At 46.4% G+C, this 16,231-nt stretch overlaps 1 protein-coding gene across 1 annotated transcript; it reads right to left on the bottom strand.

The window, feature by feature from the left end:
• Positions 1–2,671: 2,671 nt before the first annotated feature.
• Positions 2,672–11,033, bottom strand: LOC150057247 (uncharacterized). Its single transcript, XM_090341762.1, has 4 exons — positions 10,947–11,033; positions 6,963–7,148; positions 5,361–5,423; positions 2,672–3,658 (listed from the first exon to the last, which is right to left on the bottom strand). Exons 2-4 carry the CDS (start codon positions 7,126–7,128, stop codon positions 2,886–2,888), a joined length of 1,002 nt encoding a protein of 333 aa, XP_090197888.1. The 5' UTR covers positions 7,129–7,148; positions 10,947–11,033; the 3' UTR covers positions 2,672–2,885.
• Between the last annotated feature and the right edge of the window lie 5,198 nt (positions 11,034–16,231).

The raw sequence follows: 16,231 nt of genomic DNA, 5'->3' as shown, positions 1-16,231 counted from the left end.
GTGGCCGGAAGGAGGAACGGACAGGATCCGCGCTGCCCAGCCACGTGAAGGGAACGCGGGAAAAGAGCTTGGGATTCTCACGGGAAAATGAATGCAGAAAGAAAGCAGCGGCGCTGATTCCAGTTCCCCTTCCCGGAGGTGACCCAGGGACAGAGCACACAGGAGACAGTAGCATCCATGAGAGGATGACACTAAGGCATGCTGTCGTGACTGTGTGTGACACTGTGAATTAATCTGTTTTGATTTGGAAAATCGCAACCACATATATCAGCTTTTAGTGCAAGTGGGGGGGGGGGTTCCCAAAATTTCCATCTGCAATACAGGAATTTAAAAAAAGAAGGGAAAAGGGGATGGTCAACAGGATTTTTCTCTTGAGAACCTTCTAGGGGTAGAGGGAGAACCAGTGGTCAGAAATCCCAGATCTGCAACGGCCAAAACAGGTAGGGAGAAGAAGGGAGAGGGAGGGAGGGGAAGCTGGAGGAGGAAAGGAGGGAAAATGAGGCTAACAGAGGGGGAGCGCAGGGTGCCTGGCCCGGCCCTCGGCGCTCACGGGCGCCCTCTGGCGTCCACTGTGGCAGGTAAGTTTCTATTCCTATATATTTCATTGTGACATTTTCGCACATGGAAACAAGGCATCCTGATCAACTGCATCCGCTCTATCACTCCCTTCTATCCCATTCCACCTTCATAAAACAATTTCATCTTGCGAGCTGGGGGGCTCACGCCTGTAATCCTACCTACTCACGAGGCTGAGATCCGAGGATCACAGTTCAAAGCCAGCCCAGGCAGTCTGTGAGACTCTTCTCTCCAATGAATCACCTAAAAAGTGGTACTGTGGTTCACAATGGCAGAGCAAAAGATCTTAGGGACAGCACCCAGGCCCCAAGTTCAAAAAAAAAAAAATCCAGCAGGTGTCATTGCTCCATTTTCATACATGTAGATAACCTGCTCATTTCCTCCTCACCCTCTTCATTAGCCCTACTCCAACAGACTTTTATTTCCCTACCATTCTTTTTTTTGGGGGGGGGGAGCGCTCTACCACTAGGCCAAACTCCCAGGCCCACCTATCGTTTTTTTTTTTCTGCCAGTCCTAGGCCTTGAGCTCAGGGCCTGAGCACTGCCCTTGGGCTTTCTCAAGTCTAGAGCTCTACCACTTGAGCCACAGCACCACTTCTGGCTTTTTTTCTATGTATGTGGTACCCAGGAATCAAACCCTGGGTTTTCATGCATGGTTGGCAAACATTCTAACACTAGGCTAAATTCCCAGCACCCCATAATTCTTTTTTTTTTTTAGTGTGCATTAATTATATCAAAATAATTATATAATTAGTGTGCATTAATTATATCAATATTATTATGTTAATTATACCCCTGGGGTATTTTACATGTGCATACATAATATTTTTCTTGGAAAAAACCATAATTGCTTATCCAGTCACAATAGCATCTTCTGTCAAAAGGCCTTAGCTTAAAGAAGCAGTTGACTACTCAGAAGGCTGAGATCTGAGGATTGTGGTTTGAAACCAGCCTGGGTAGGAAAGTCCATAAGACCCTTATCTTCAGTTAACCACCAAAAGGCAGGAGATAGAGCTGTGGGTCAAATGATAGAAAAAGCTAAAGCACTCAGGCCCTAAGCACTGCTCTTCTCCATTCTACCCAAACAATTCTCAGCACAGAAAAATGTTTCAATTTGACTTAAGCAAGTATAATTATTGCAGAATTGTAGAAGAAAGAAATCATACTATTCAGTTCAGTCTCTGCCCAGTGAGAAACATGAGGCACAGAAAAGCTGAACAGAGAGGCCAGATTCAATTTTTTTTGTTGTTGTAACAGTCAGGTAAAAATTTAAGTTCAGCTCAAATTCCGTTGACATGGCTAGAATAACTTAAGTATGACTTGACTCTTTGTCTTTAGATTTTTCCACTACCATTGTAGACCACAGACCACTTAGGCTGTCTTAGAAGTGGTAGAAACAACAGAATTAATTCAGAAAGTCTGCCTTCAGGTATAGCTGGATTTAAGAGCCCAGAAAATGTCATTCCACTTCTGGACTGCCTGAGACTGGTCATATATTGTATCTTGGTTTTTGACACAAGATTTCACTATGTAGTTCTAATGGCCTCAACCATGCTGAGATGACCTTGAATTCGTTGTCTTTCTGTCTCCCAAAAGTTGGGCTTCATTGTATGTCACACTGCCATAGTTGCCTAAGAAATTTGACTTCTACAGTTCCCAAGATTGGGAAATTCAAACACACAGCACCAGTTACTGGAGAGGGCTTTCTTGATGCCTAACAACATGATAGAGGACATCTGTCTCCAATTGACCCAGAGCAAAAATCCAGAAATGGAGATGTGGCTCAAGTGGGAGAGCACCAGGCTTGAGTGAAAAAGCTAAGCAAGGGGCTGAGAATTTGGCCTAGTGGTAGAGCGCTTGCCTAGCATGCACAAAGACCCGGGTTCGATTCCTCAGTACTACATACATAGAAAAAAAAAAGCCAGAAGTGGTGCTGAGGCTCAAGTGGTAGAGCTCTAGCCTTGAGAAAGTCCAAGACAGTGCTCAGGCCCTGAGTTCAAGCCCAGGACTGACAAAAAAAAAAGCAGCTAAGCAAGAGGAAGGCTCTGAATTCAAATCCTAGTGCCAGCACACACACACACAAGGCATCTACGTATGAGTAATTTTTATTCACTTAAGGACTGGGAAAGCTGCAGAGACCCATAGACTCAGTCTTAGAAGTCACTTGTCCTGTGTTTGCCTCTTTTGGGGGGGGGGGAGAGGGGAGCCCAGGGTTGCGATCGCCGATGGGAGAAGTTCATCGCCTCAAATCACCCAGTGGCTGGCATCACCCAGGGGCCCGGGGACGCCCTAGCTGGGCGGAGCCTCCCTCAGGCGCTGCTGAACAGCAGGAACCCCGTGAAGGTGGTGTCGTCGTCCTCGTCTGCGAACAGGCCGTTGAAGCGCTCGCCCCCCGTCGCCTGCACCCACACCTCGTCCCCCAGCCTCAGCCGCAGGACCAGGCCGGCCGACGCCTGGTCCTCGGAGCCCAGGTAAGCGTCCCCGGTGTGCAGCACCTCGACCCCGTTCCTCACCAGGCACAGCCGCGCGCTCCTGGAGAACACGGTGACGTGGTAGGTGAAGTAATAGACCCCGGGCACGCGGCAGGTGAACTTGCCCGTGGCCGCGCTGTAGTGGTGGAACTCGTTGTAGAAGATCTTATCGAACACGACGGGCAGATCGGGAGCGGGAAACTTACTGAGCGCGGTGAGACCCACCGTGAAAGCGCTTTGGGGCGAGGCGGGCGGCTCCCCAGTTCTCCCCTTCTCTCCCCGATCGCCTTTCCATCCTCGGAGTCCCCGGACTCCCGGCTCACCCTGAGGTCCCATCGGTCCAGCCTCTCCCTTGGGACCTGGCTGGCCAAGGGGACCCACAGGGCCAGGGAAGCCCTTGGGGCCTACGAGTCCAGGGTTGCCTGTTAGTCCTACCGGACCAGCGGGGCCCGAGTCCCCCTTCTCCCCCTTCTGCCCCTGAGGGCCCGGCTCTCCTCGGGGTCCAGGCTCTCCCGTGGGGCCGACGGATCCTTTCGGCCCGTGCTTCCCCGGGGGGCCTCTGGAGCCTGCGTCGCCTTTGATGCCTTTTGCTTCCACCCTTCCATCTTCTCCTACACAGAAGAAGAGAAGAAAGAGAGGATGCAGGGACGTTTTCCATCCAGAAGCCAAAGTCTGAGCGGATTCTTGTGGGAAGCCAGCCTGAGAAGGAAGGCCCAGGAGATTCACAGCTCAAAAGAAAAAAAGCTAGAACTTGGTTTGGGTTTTGGTCCTTTTTGGTTTCTTTGTCTTGATTGTTGGTTGATCTGTCTTTGGTTGGGGAAGGATGTAGCCATGGTACTCACTGGATACTGGGTTGAATCTGAATTTTACAACTTGTGGGTGGCAGGGCAGAGAAAAACTGGGAGGACCAGGAGAAGGGGTGGCCTTGTTCCAAAAGAAATGTACCCTCTGCTTGATTCATATGACTGTTATCCTCTCTGTACATCACCTTTATAATATTTTTTTTAAGCCAGAACTGGAGTTGTGTGGCTCAAATGGTAAAATGCTAGCCTTGAGTGAAAGAAAGATTAGAGACAGTGCCCACAAAACAAATTAATAAATCAAGTTTGTAATTGATACAAGATGGTATGTAATTTATCTTCTCCCAAACTATATGTAAATATGCACTTGCGCGCGCGCACACACACACACACACACACACACACACACAACCTTTCTAATATGTGCAAGTACTGAGCTTGAACTCAGGACCTCACACTCACCCTTAGCTCTTTCCACTCATGGCTGGTGCTCTACCATTTGAACCACACTGCACCTTCTGGCTTTTTTGCTAGTTGATCGGAGATGAAAGCCTCTTGGATTTGTCTGTCCAGGCTGGCTTCTATTCATAATCCTCAAATCTCAGCCTCCTGAGCAGCTAGGATGGCCGACCGAGAACCACTACTATCTGGCTCTACCTGTCCGTGTTTAAATGGCCAAAAGAAATATCCCATGCTACATAGAAGCAATTAGAGTTCAAAGGTCAGCCTTCATGCCCACAGCATTACTGGAACAAGGCTTTGCTGGAACACACATTTTTTTTTTTTCTTTTTTGGTTGATCATGAGGGTTAAACTCTGGGCCTGGGCGCTCTCCCTAAGCTCTTCAGCTCAACACTAGTGCCCTACCCCTTGAGCTACAGCGCCATTTCCGATTTTCTGGTGGTTAATTGGAGATGAAAGTCCCACAGACTTTAGTGCCCAGGCTGGCTTTGAACTGCGATCCTCAGATCTCAGCCTCCTGAGTAGCTAGGGTTACAGGCATGAGCCACCAGTGCCCAGCTGAGGCTGACTGCTTTTATTGCACTGTGGTGACAGAGACCATGTGTCCCACAATGCTGAAAAGAAGTTCTATTTGTCTCTTTCCAGAAAGTATTTATGGACCTTGTGCATTTCTGCACGTTGAGTTGTCTGGACTGGGCACTGTTGGCTCATGTCTATAATCCTAGCTAACTCAGGAGGCTGAGATCTCAGGATTGCAATTTGAAGCCAGCCTGAGCAAAAAAGTCTATGAAACTTTTATCTCCAGATAACCACCAAAGGGCCAGAAGTGGAGCTCTGGCTCAAGGGGTAAAGCACCAAACTTGAGCAAAAAAAGCTCAGGACCAGTGCCTGGATCCTGAGTTCAAGCCCCAGGACTGGCTCCAACAGGAAAAGAGAAAAGAAAAGGTTCCTTGGTTACTGGTTCCTGAGAGCCACAGATGGGACTTCAAAGAATCATTTAATGCCATGATCAACCCCTGAAACAGTTTATGCTCTACAGTCTAGCTACTCACCTCGTTCTCCTTTCTCTCCACTCAGCCCATCTCTTCCTGGGCCCCCGGGAAGGCCTGGTTCTCCTAGGTAGAAAAGAAGAAAACAGACAAGACATGCAATTCAAGTTCCTATTTTCCTGGCCATCGGTATCCATATGGAATGAATGGTGAACAGTTCCAGGCGTGACCCCACCTCTGATGGGCACCTCTTCAGGTGTATGGCGGGGGGGGGGGTGTGAGGGGATCAAGATAGATGGGGTGGATCACCAAAATGTGGAGCTGGGTAAGAGGAATGAGTGATGAAGTAGATGAGTGAGTCCCTGAAGTTCCGGAGGGCTGAGAAAGGGGGTACACGGTGATGGCACCCATTTTACAGCAATGTCTTTTCCCTTCCTCCCTCCCTTCCTCTTTCCCTCTTTCTCCTTCCTTCTTTCTACTTTCTTTCTGTCCCTTCCTCCACCCCTTTCTTCTTTCTTTTTTTTCCTTCCTATTTCCTTTTCCTCCCTCCCTCCCTCCCTCCTTCCCTCCCTTCCTTCTTTCTTTCCTTCCTTCCTTCCTTCCTTCCAGCCTTAGGACATCATGCTCTGACTTGGCTTTTCCCCTCAAGCCTGGTACCACCTGAGCCATATCTCCACTTCTAGACTTGCTGATCAATTAAAGAGAAGAGTCTTCTAGACTTTACTGCCCAGGCTAGCTTTCGGCTGCAGTGCTCAGCTCTCAACCCCCTGAGCTGCCAGGGCCACAGGCATGAGCTACTGATACTAGCTGGCTAAGTCGTACAGTGCACACCACTCTGAGTAGTGGAAAGAACATTCAGGGCAGCCCACTCAGGATCTGAACTCCCCTCATCCAGCAGATTGCTGCTGTAGGATCACTGCCTCTTAGTCATGTATGGCCACTGTCACCATCACAAGCTAGGCTCACGGTCACACCCCGGACATGCTTTTGTACATGTAGCAGCTGGATTCCTTCATAATGACCCCAAAGTGACCTTGGCAGTGACACTGACAATGGGATATACCATTGATGTTGGTCTACATGGTTCCATTTTGTCATTATTGTTGTTAATGTCCTAATTTACCTGGACTTCTGTGCATATGTGGGGGGAAGCATAGTAAATTTAGGGTTCAGTATTGTTTGCATTTTCAGGTACCCTGTGGGGCCTCAGAACCATCCCCCTATAGCTAATAGATACTGCTACAGGAAACCCCAAATACTGTCTAGTTGTGTGTGTGTGTGTGTGTGTGTGTGTGTGTGCTGGTCCTAGGATTTGAATTTCCATCCTTGAGCTAGGACTACAGGTGTGAGTAACCAGGGTCCAGCTCCTGAGTTCTGTTGGTTTCATGTTGCTGAAATTCTGTCACCATTGTGGCCAAGTGAGGAAGATAGATGGGCCTCTCTTGTAGCACTGAAATGCCTTGCTGGATCAGAGACCACATTTGTCCCTAGGGATGGGGACACAGTCCTATTGGCCTTGTCTGGCATTTTTACTCCTGTGTCTGGGATGTAACATGATCCTAATCAGGCCATTATATGACCTTCAAGCCAGGACTCGGTGGGAGATGGAGGAGTTGCAGGATTGAATGAGTGGGAAGGTGAGAGCTGATGGAGGGTGCTGGCTACCTGGGTCCCCTTTGTCACCCTTCGCTCCATCCCGTCCATCTCTTCCCGGCAGGCCATTATGACCTGGATTTCCAGGAATGCCAGAGTATCCTTGCCGACAGGTGTCCTGGGTGCTCATGGTGCCTGTGCAGACCCCGGTGGCCAACAGGAGATACCAGATCTTCATGGTCAGAAGACACACCAAAGCTGAAAGAGGAAAACCACTCAGTCATGGACGCAGCCTCCGCTGCTCACAGGATGGAAGGCACCCGGCAGGCTCTCCTGGAATGCACAGAGCAAGCACGGGCAGAAAGTTAAAGGCTTAGAAAAACCAATTGCAATCAGAAGGATGTGTTATTGAGAGGTGGAGGCAAGAAGACTGGAGCTCCAGGCCAGTCTGGAAAAGAAAAGAACGTTGTCCTAGAAAGTGACACGTGATTGGGTTCACTTTTATTATTATTTTTAATCAGTAGTAGAACTAGAATTCCAGGCCTCATGGTCTGACATGGCTTTTTTTTTTTCCCTCCTCATGGCTGATGCTCTATCACTTGAACCACAGTTTCACTTCTGACTTTTTTTGGTGCTTCATTGGAGATAAGAGTCTCAAGGACTTGCCTGCCCAGACTGGCTTCCAACTGTGACCCTCAGATCTTGGCCTCCTGAATAGCTAGAATCACAAGCAAAATCCATTAGCACCCAACTTCGGACTAATCTTAATAGGAACAACAAATATGGAAACTACACTTAAAGTGAGAACATGTATTTATGGTTTCAATTTGAGCAAGTCACTTTTTTTTTGCCAGTCCTGGGGCTTGAACTCAAGGCCTGGACACTGTCCTTGGGCTTCCTCAAGGCTAGCTCTCTACCACTTGAGCCACAGCAGCACTTCCAGCTTTTTCTGTGTATTTGGTACAAGGGAATCGAACACAGGGCTTCATGCATGCTAGGCAAGCATTCTACCTGCAATTCACATTTTTGAACCAGAGAAGAATGCTTACTTATCTTGCAAGGCCAATATAAAGACCAAATCTGACATAATGTGCATGAAAAGAACACATTATAAATACTAACACAAACACAAAATTACTTCCTGATCTGTCACTTCCATTTCCCATAATACACTCAAAAGAACGGCGAGATTTAGCAGGATAAAGGTAGTCGTCACACCTGTCATCCTAGCTACTCAGGAGGCTGAGATCTGAGGATTTGGTTTGAAGCCAGCCCAGGCAGGAAAGTTGGTGAGAATCTAATGACCAATTAATCAGAAAAAAAAGTAAAAGTAGAGTTGTGGCTCAAATATTAGAGCACTAGCCCTGAGGAACAAAGCTAAGGAGCAATGCCCAGTCTTAGTGGGTGCCAGTGGCTCATGTTTGTGATCCTAGCTATTCTGGGGGCTGAGATCTGTAGGTTCAAAATTTGAAGCCAGTCCAGACATAAATGTCTGAGACACTGGTCTTCAATTAACTAGAAAAATGCTGAGCTAGAGGGGTGGCTCAATTGGTAGAGTACCAGCCAGAGAAAGAATATAAGGCCTTCAATCCAAACTCTGGTACTGCCAAAAAAAGAAAGAAAAAGGAAGGGGTAGAGAGGAGGGAGGCAGAAAAGGAGATAGGGGCCAAAATATATAAATTATGTAGGCACATATTTATATACATGCGTATTGAAGAAAATGCATGCAGACAAAAAGCAAATATATACAAATGACCTGGTTTCTTTAGAGTAATGGAATGGTAGAAGTGTCCCTGGTTTTATTGGGGTATGTCTGAGTGTGTGTGTGCATGTGTGTGTGTGTGTTTGTGGGTCATAGGGCTTGAGCTCAGGGCTTAGGCACTATCCTCTGAGCTCTTTTGCTCAAGACTACCACTTTGAGTCACTGTTCTACTTCCTATTTTCTGATGGTTAATTGGCGATGTCTCATGGACTTTCCTGCCCTTGCTGGCTTTGAACCACAATCCTCATATCTCATCTCTTGAACAGCTAGGATTACAGGGGTGAGTCACCAGTACTTGGTGCTGGTTATTTTTGTTTGATTTTTCCCCCCGTAGGTACTTATAAAAATTAGCCTATCATTCATAGGAATATTTCGCCATATTGTGGGAGTCTCTGAGTAGCACAGCACAGTCTATGCAAAACAAGTACTTTGGGGAAAGGAAAGGCAGATGTTTCCTTCTGAACTCACAAGCATATTCTCTCAGGAAACTGGGTTGAGTTTTCTCAGCACCAGATCCATCCACAGCTGCTACTCAGAAGTGGCTGACAGAAGTCAAGTTCACAGGACAACCTTAGTGGGGGGTGTATACTTTTCCTTTCACCTTTTCAAGGTGAAAGGTATGCAGTATAGGTTGCTTCAGTAACAAAAAAAATTCACATGATCATAAAGACATTAAATTGGCATAGATTCTGTCTGCTCCCAGAATGTTTTATTTACTTATTTTCCACTACTGGGATTTGAACTCAGAACTTTCTTGCTTACATTGGCTAACTTGCCAAGGTAGGGAACTGTGGATTCAGTAGTGACACAGATGTTTAAAATTTAACCTTATTTGCTGGAAATCTGGAGTAAGCTTTTTGTTTGGATAAGAGGTCTCTCCTGTGCATCCCAGACTGTTATAGAATTCTGAACAATCTGTCCACAGCTTCCTGAGTGCTGTGATTAAGATGGTGCATCACCATACACAATGCTGACTGAGGCTCAACTTCCTGTGCATAAATGCACACCCCAACAGCCCTTTCCCCTGAGAGCCTAGAAATCTATAGATCTCTAAGGTGCCCTTAGTGAAAATGTTTTCTTCTATATGCTCTACATAGTGTACATTTAATTAATTTCTTCAACACAGCCTTAGGGTGTTATACTGTACAAATTAACATAAACCATGGATATAAAAATATACACATCATAGCCAGGTGTCAGTGTCTCATACTTCTAATCCCAGCTACTCAGGAGGCTGAGAACTGAGAATTGTGGTTCAAAATCAGCATGGACAGACACATCGAAGAGACTTCTATATCCAGTTAACCAACAAAAAGGTGCAAGTGGAGGTGTGGCTTAAAAGGTAGAGCTCTGGCTTTGCAGAACAAGGGAAGTAGAAGCCTAGCAAGAGCATAAGGCCCTAAGTTCAAACCTCAGGACTGTTACAGGAATAAAAGGGGGAAAACAAAACATACACAATGAAATATGTGCAAAATGAGCTCCCAGATTTTCTAGAAAGCTCTCCAAGAAGGTCCACTAGTTACTTTTTTTTTTTCTGCCAGTCCTGGGCTTGAGCTCAGGGCCTGAGCACTGAGCACTGTCCTTGGACTTTCTCAAGGCTAAAGCTCTACCACTTGAGCCTCAGTACCACTTCTGGCTTTTTTCTATGTATGTGCTACTGAGGAATCTAACCCAGGTCTTTGTCCATGCAAGGCAAGCACTCTACCATTAGGCCAAACTCCCGGCCCCATTTTTCTTTTTTCTTTTCTTTTCTTTTCTTTTTTTTTTTTTTTTAACAGTCCTGGGCTTGAGCTCAGGGCCTGAACACTATCCTTGGACTTTCTCAAGGCCAGAGCTCTACCATTTCTGGCTTTTTTTCTATGTGGTACCGAGGAATTGAACCAGGGTCTTTGCGCATGCTAGGCAAGCATTCTACCACTAGGCCAAACTCCTGTCCCCTGTACTAGTTACTCTTAATGACTTGCTTCATGATTTTTCAACTGCTAGATCTAGCAAAAGAATTTTCAAAGCTGCTTTCTTCTCCTGGTGTCTTTTGTTCAAGAATAAACATTTGCAAACAGTTCACCTCTGTTTTACACAAGGCTTTCTAAGACACTGGACTCCTTTTCAAAGGAGAAGCATGATTGTCACTGGATCTCTAGTTGGCTCTGCCAGAGCTGCAAGACATTCGAACATCTGGGGGACAGCAGAGAGTGGAAGGGGGAGAAGCCCTCCTCCTTAGCCCTGGATGGGAAAGATACTCTCTAGATCCAGATGCTTTCAGCTGCCTGTAAAATCCCTTCCCCAAAACTTACCTGAACCCCAGGACAGCAGTCAGGACCCAGGTTCTGTGCAAGTCTGAATCCAGGCAAACTAAGGAAAATCACACCTTTCCTGCCCTGAAATTCCCTTGTGGATGTGGCAGCAAAACAGCAGGAAGAGGAGGGAACACAGTGAGGTCTTGGAAGAGCTTCAAATATGGTGGGTGCTGTGGTTGATGTCTATAATCCTACTTACTCAGGAGGCTAAGACCTGAGAATCAAAGTTCAAAGCCAGTTCTAGCAGGGAAATTTATGAGACTGATCTCCCATGAACCACCTAAAAAACTGGAAGTGGTTCTGTGGCTAAAGTGGTAGGGGACTAGCCGTGAACCAAAAAGCTCAAAGACAATCCTGGGTTCTGAATTCAAGCCCTACCACTGCAAATAAATAAATATAGAAAGCTGGTGGCCAGTCAGCCAGCTCCAGCACAAAAGTTCAGGAGATTCTTAACTCCAATTAGCCACCAGAAAACCAGAAGTGGCTCGAAGTGGTAAAGGACTAGTCCTGTGTTGAAGAGTCCAAGAATAGTGCCCACAGCCAGAGTTCAAGCCCCGTGACTAACAAAAATTAAAAATAAATAAGCAGTAACAGCTGGTGCTGGTGGCTGATACCTGTAATTCTAGCTGCTCAGGAGGCTGAGATCTGAGGAGCACAGTTTGAAACCAGGCCAGGCAAAGAAGTCTTATCTCTAATTAAAATAAAAGACAACGTGGAGATGTGGCTCAAGTGTTAGGGCACTAGATTTGAGCAAAAAAGCCAGGCAATAGAGAAAGTACAACCTTGTCTGCATTCAAACCCCAGTACTGGAAAATACATAGGCACAAACCTTGAGTCAGATAGCATCTTTAATGAGCATAGAGCAGAAAAAAAAAAAACCTCAGGCTCTTTTTTTTTTTTTTGTCCTATTGATTGATTTTATTTTATTTGTTTCTGTGCAGATACCGGGGATTGAACTCAAGGCCTGGGAACTGTCACTTAGCTTTTTTGCTCAATGCTAATGTTCCACCACTTGAGCCACAATTCTGCTTCTGGGTTTTGGGGGGGCCTTTGGGTGGTTATGGGCGATAAGAGTCTCACTGACTTTGCTTCCTGACTGGCTTTGGACCCCACCCTGCCCACCACTCTTTCTCTAGTATCAGTTACTGAGAAGTGTTAATTCACATTTGTCTACAACTAAAAAGTTTCAATAGGACAAAAGGTGTATTTATTTATTTATTTTTGGTGTGGGGAGAGGGAGTGGGGCAGTACTAGGGCCTTACACCACTTGAACCATTCCCTGGGTTCTTTTCAACTTTATTTTCAAGTAGGGTCTTGCGTTACACCTTGACAGTGCTCTTCTTATTTACATGTACTCACCGTGATCAGTTTTTTTTTGGTTGAGATGTGTCTCAATAAGTTTTAGAGTGCTGAGTGGGCCCTGAATCCCAGTCTTTCCTGAGCTCTACCTCCAGAGTAGCTAAGAGGAGCTGAGAATGTGGCCTAGCATGCACAAAACCCTGGGTGATTCCTCAGTGCCCCATAAGCAGAAAAGGCCAGAAGTGGTACTGTGGCTCAAGTGGTAGAACACTAGTCTTGACCAAAAGAAGCTCAGGGACAGTGCACAGGCCTTGAGTTCAAGCCCCAGGATTGGCCCCCAAATGATTAGGCCTAATGGCAGCATGCTTACCTGGCATTCATGAAGCCCTGGGTTCAATTCCTCAATACCACATACACAGAAAAAAGCTGGAAGTGGTGCTATGGCTCAAGTGGTAGAGCACTAGCCTTGAGAAAGCCCAAGGACAGTGCTCAGGCCCTGAGTTCAAGGCCTAGGACTGTCCCCCCCCCCCCAAATTACAGATGTGGACCATTGCACCCAGCCCCAGCTCTATTTTGAGAGGTACAAGGGGCTATATGGTAACAGTGTGGGGTGTGGGGCCCACAGGTGCCAGCAACGTCACCTAACTAGAACTAGTAACATCTCAACTCCCATCCATCCATTCGTCCATCCATCCATAGCTACCCAGAATGTACCCATTATCTATCATCTATCAATCATCAATCTATAGCCTGTTATCTATTTTCAATCATCTATCGGTTTATAGTCTACCAATCCGTTACTCATCATCTACCTGTCTGTAAATATTTATCTTTCATCTATCCATGTCTGTCTATGTGCTTCATCCATAGTTCTTTGAGAGAGCCATCTCCTTTGTATATATAGCTCAGGCTGGCTTGGAAATCACAATTTTGGTTCTTGACCTTCTGAGTACAGGCATGTAGCACCAACAGTGTCATCCGTGTCCCCACTCCTCCCTGCCTTCTTAGCCACCTTGTCCTTGTCTCCCAAGTCATCCCTCTGCCTCAGATTCCACCTGTTCTTCCCACTGTCACACAGCCAGCTTCGAAACAGCCAGTCCCCGAACTACAGTCTGCCTCTTCCCCAGTGTCACTCTGGTCCACAGGCCGTGACAACCAGCCTCCACTCACCATTCTGGTCACTTCCATTCTGGCCACACAGTCCCAGCTCCCTTTGCTTAAACCTGCCAGACTTCCACACCCACTATGGGCAGACCTCCCCCATGTCCTGTAGTGGCCTTGGTTAGGATTCCATTCAGGTTCTCTGACTTGGATAATCACGGCAGGGGTAGAAGGACCCATCCATCCCCTGAAGTTACTATCTGGAGAACTTCACCACACCTTGCCTGTCTCCCTGTGCCCTGGGCAGCTAACCCCACTAGCTTGCTTGCCAATTATGCTGCCAGAATACCTCTGGCTCTCCATTTTGTGATATACAGCCATGTGTGGCCATCCATTGGTTCTCAGTGCTCTCACCTTCCTCCACCCAAGCAGAGGGGCTCCGGGCTTGGCCTAGGGGGGCCGAGCAGAGGAGGCTGCAAAGTAGGTTGGCCTGCCTAAGTGAACAAACAGAAACAAATAGTAGTCTTGGCAACCCCATAAGGACATTGATTACTCACAGCAAACATGGGCTGGTCTGCTGGTCTGCAACTCTTAAAACCTGAACTCAGTGCCTGGGTGCTCTCCCTGAGCTTTTGTGCCAAAGTTAGAGCGCTACCAATTGAGCCACAGCTATACTTTTGGCTTTTGGGTGGTTTACTGGAAATAAGAATTTCACGGGCTTTTCTGGCCCGGCTGGCTTCAAAATGAGATCTTCAGATCTCAGCCTACTGAGCAGGATTACAGGCATGAGCCATGTATGCCTGCCAAGAAAGAAATTCGGAATCACTCCATCTCAAAGAGTAAGGCTATCTAAAGCTGGGGGCCACACCTCCCAGTCAGGGAGTCTGTCCAGAGGGTCACCCACCTCCCGTTGCTTTGGGCCAAAAGTTGCTACTATAAACTAGGACTTTGTGTAGAGCATCTGCTTCGCATGCAGGAAGTCCCAGGATCAGGGGAAATCAACACCAACAACCAAAATCCAAAGTAATAGACTCCATTTCCAGTTCTGCTTCCCTAGATCCAATTCTATTTGTGTATTGACTGTGTGTGTGTGTGTGTGTGTGTGTGTGTGTGTGTGTGTGTGTTGGTTCTGGAGTTTGAACTCAGGGCCTGGGTGCTTTCCTTTACCTTTTCCAGACAAGGCTGGTGATTTTATCGCTTGGCACAACTTCCCTATTCAGCTTTTTTGCTAATTGGAGGTAAGTGTCTCAGATATGTCTGCCTGGAGTGGTTTCAAATCATGATACTCAGATTTGAGCTTCCTGAGTAGCTAGGATTACAGGTGTGAGCTATATGCCTAGGTTGTCTTTACTTCCTCCCCCTCCTTTTTCCCCCTCCTCCCCCTCTTTCTTTCCTCCTCTTCTTCTTCCCTAAGTTTCTTACTGTACTACTCAAAACACTAGCAGAATCCATTTGGCAAATTCATTTTAATATACAGATACAAAATGACAAATATAAGATTCACAGCATTTACAAGAAATCATTTAAAATAACATTGTAAATATATATTTTGTTTTACAAAAAAAACTTCATTTAATGAAAATACATATCTGGCAGAGCCTACTTCAGCTGGGAAAGAGAGTTCACCAGCTCCAAAGTGTCACCCACAGACTTCTCCAGGAGACCTCTTCTTGATGTGGCTGAGTCAAAAGCTTACAAAAGTCTTGCAAAGTAGAAAGCAGGTCACACAGAGTGGTTGTGAATATATACAAAAGAGACTGATTCTTAAATTACAAAATGAATTCAAAGTGTTTTCTAGATACAAATGTCATCAACCAGGAGGCAAAGTATATATGTGAGCCTTAGGGCCACCCTGTTTTCTCCCTACCCCCAGAGAGATCAAAATCTTTTTGATTTTTTTTGTCAGTACTAGTGTTTAAACTCAGGGACTTGTGCTTTTTTTCTTTTTTCTCATTTTTTTCCCTCAAGGCTATTATTCTACTACTTGAACTACAATTCCACTTGTTTTGTTTTGGTACTGGTCCTGGGGCTTGAATTTAGGGCCTGGGGGCTGTCCCTGAGCTTATTTAATGCAAGGCCAGTGTTCCACACTAGAGACCCAGCTCCACTTCTGGCTTTTTGATGGTTCGTTGGAGATAAGAGCACTCACAGACTTTCTAGCCCAGGCTATCTTTGAACTGAGATCCTCAGATCTCAGCCTCCTAAGTAGCTAGGGTTTTGCGTGTAAGCCACCAACACCTGACTTCCCCAACCCCCAGTCTTTGGGTTTTGGGGGGGTAACAAACTTGAAGCTTAAACTCAAATCCTGGGCGCTGTCTTTGAGATTCTTTGCTCAAAGTTTGCATTCTACCATTGAGCCACAGCTCTATTTCAAGCATTTTTGGTAGTTAACTAGAGATAAGATTCTCAAAGACCTTCCTGTGTCAAACCACAATCTTCACATCTCAGACTCCTGAGTAGCTAGGATTATAGGTAGGAGCCACTAATACCCGGATAGTTTTGGTTTTCCCCCTCCCAAGTTTTTTGCATCCTGAAAAATAGCAGCCTGAGGGAGAAATATTTGCAGATGAAATGAATGGATTTGACTTTGCTAGAGGCTTAACCCACAGCCCTCTCTGGCCTCCTGGCCTGGAAAGCATATTTATTCATACTTGTGGAAAATGTCTTCCAAGGGACACTTCTGCTTTTCCTCTCCTAGACAAAACCATGATGACAGCACCAGGCCATGCATTGTTCTCTACTGTGAGCAAGGCTGTCTAGTCCTGACCAATCACTAGCAATTCAGGCCCCCATAGCTTCCCATTGTGGCAAGATGCCAGAGTCACTGGGCTTTGTACCGTGAACTACAGTTTGAGTTAAACATGGTCCTTTTGGTTTGTTTT

Source organism: Megascapheus bottae, chromosome 11, assembly GCF_031878675.1.
Source record: "Megascapheus bottae isolate mThoBot1 chromosome 11, mThoBot2.hap1, whole genome shotgun sequence".
In the NCBI taxonomy this organism is placed as follows: Eukaryota; Metazoa; Chordata; class Mammalia; order Rodentia; family Geomyidae; genus Megascapheus; species Megascapheus bottae.
The sequence above is the reverse complement of the archived record's forward strand: the minus strand, read 5'-3'. Positions and strand labels throughout refer to the sequence as shown.

Excerpts from the sequence above, each read along its gene's own strand:
- LOC150057247 (XM_090341762.1), bottom strand. The coding sequence starts at position 7,128 with ATGAAGATCTGGTATCTCCTGTTGGCCACCGGGGTCTGCACAGGCACC. Across the intron at positions 5,424-6,962 it reads GGGTGACAAAGGGGACCCAG|GAGAACCAGGCCTTCCCGGG; the intron begins GTAGCCAGCACC and ends TTTTCTACCTAG. Across the intron at positions 3,659-5,360 it reads TGGAGAGAAAGGAGAACGAG|GAGAAGATGGAAGGGTGGAA; the intron begins GTGAGTAGCTAG and ends TCTTCTGTGTAG.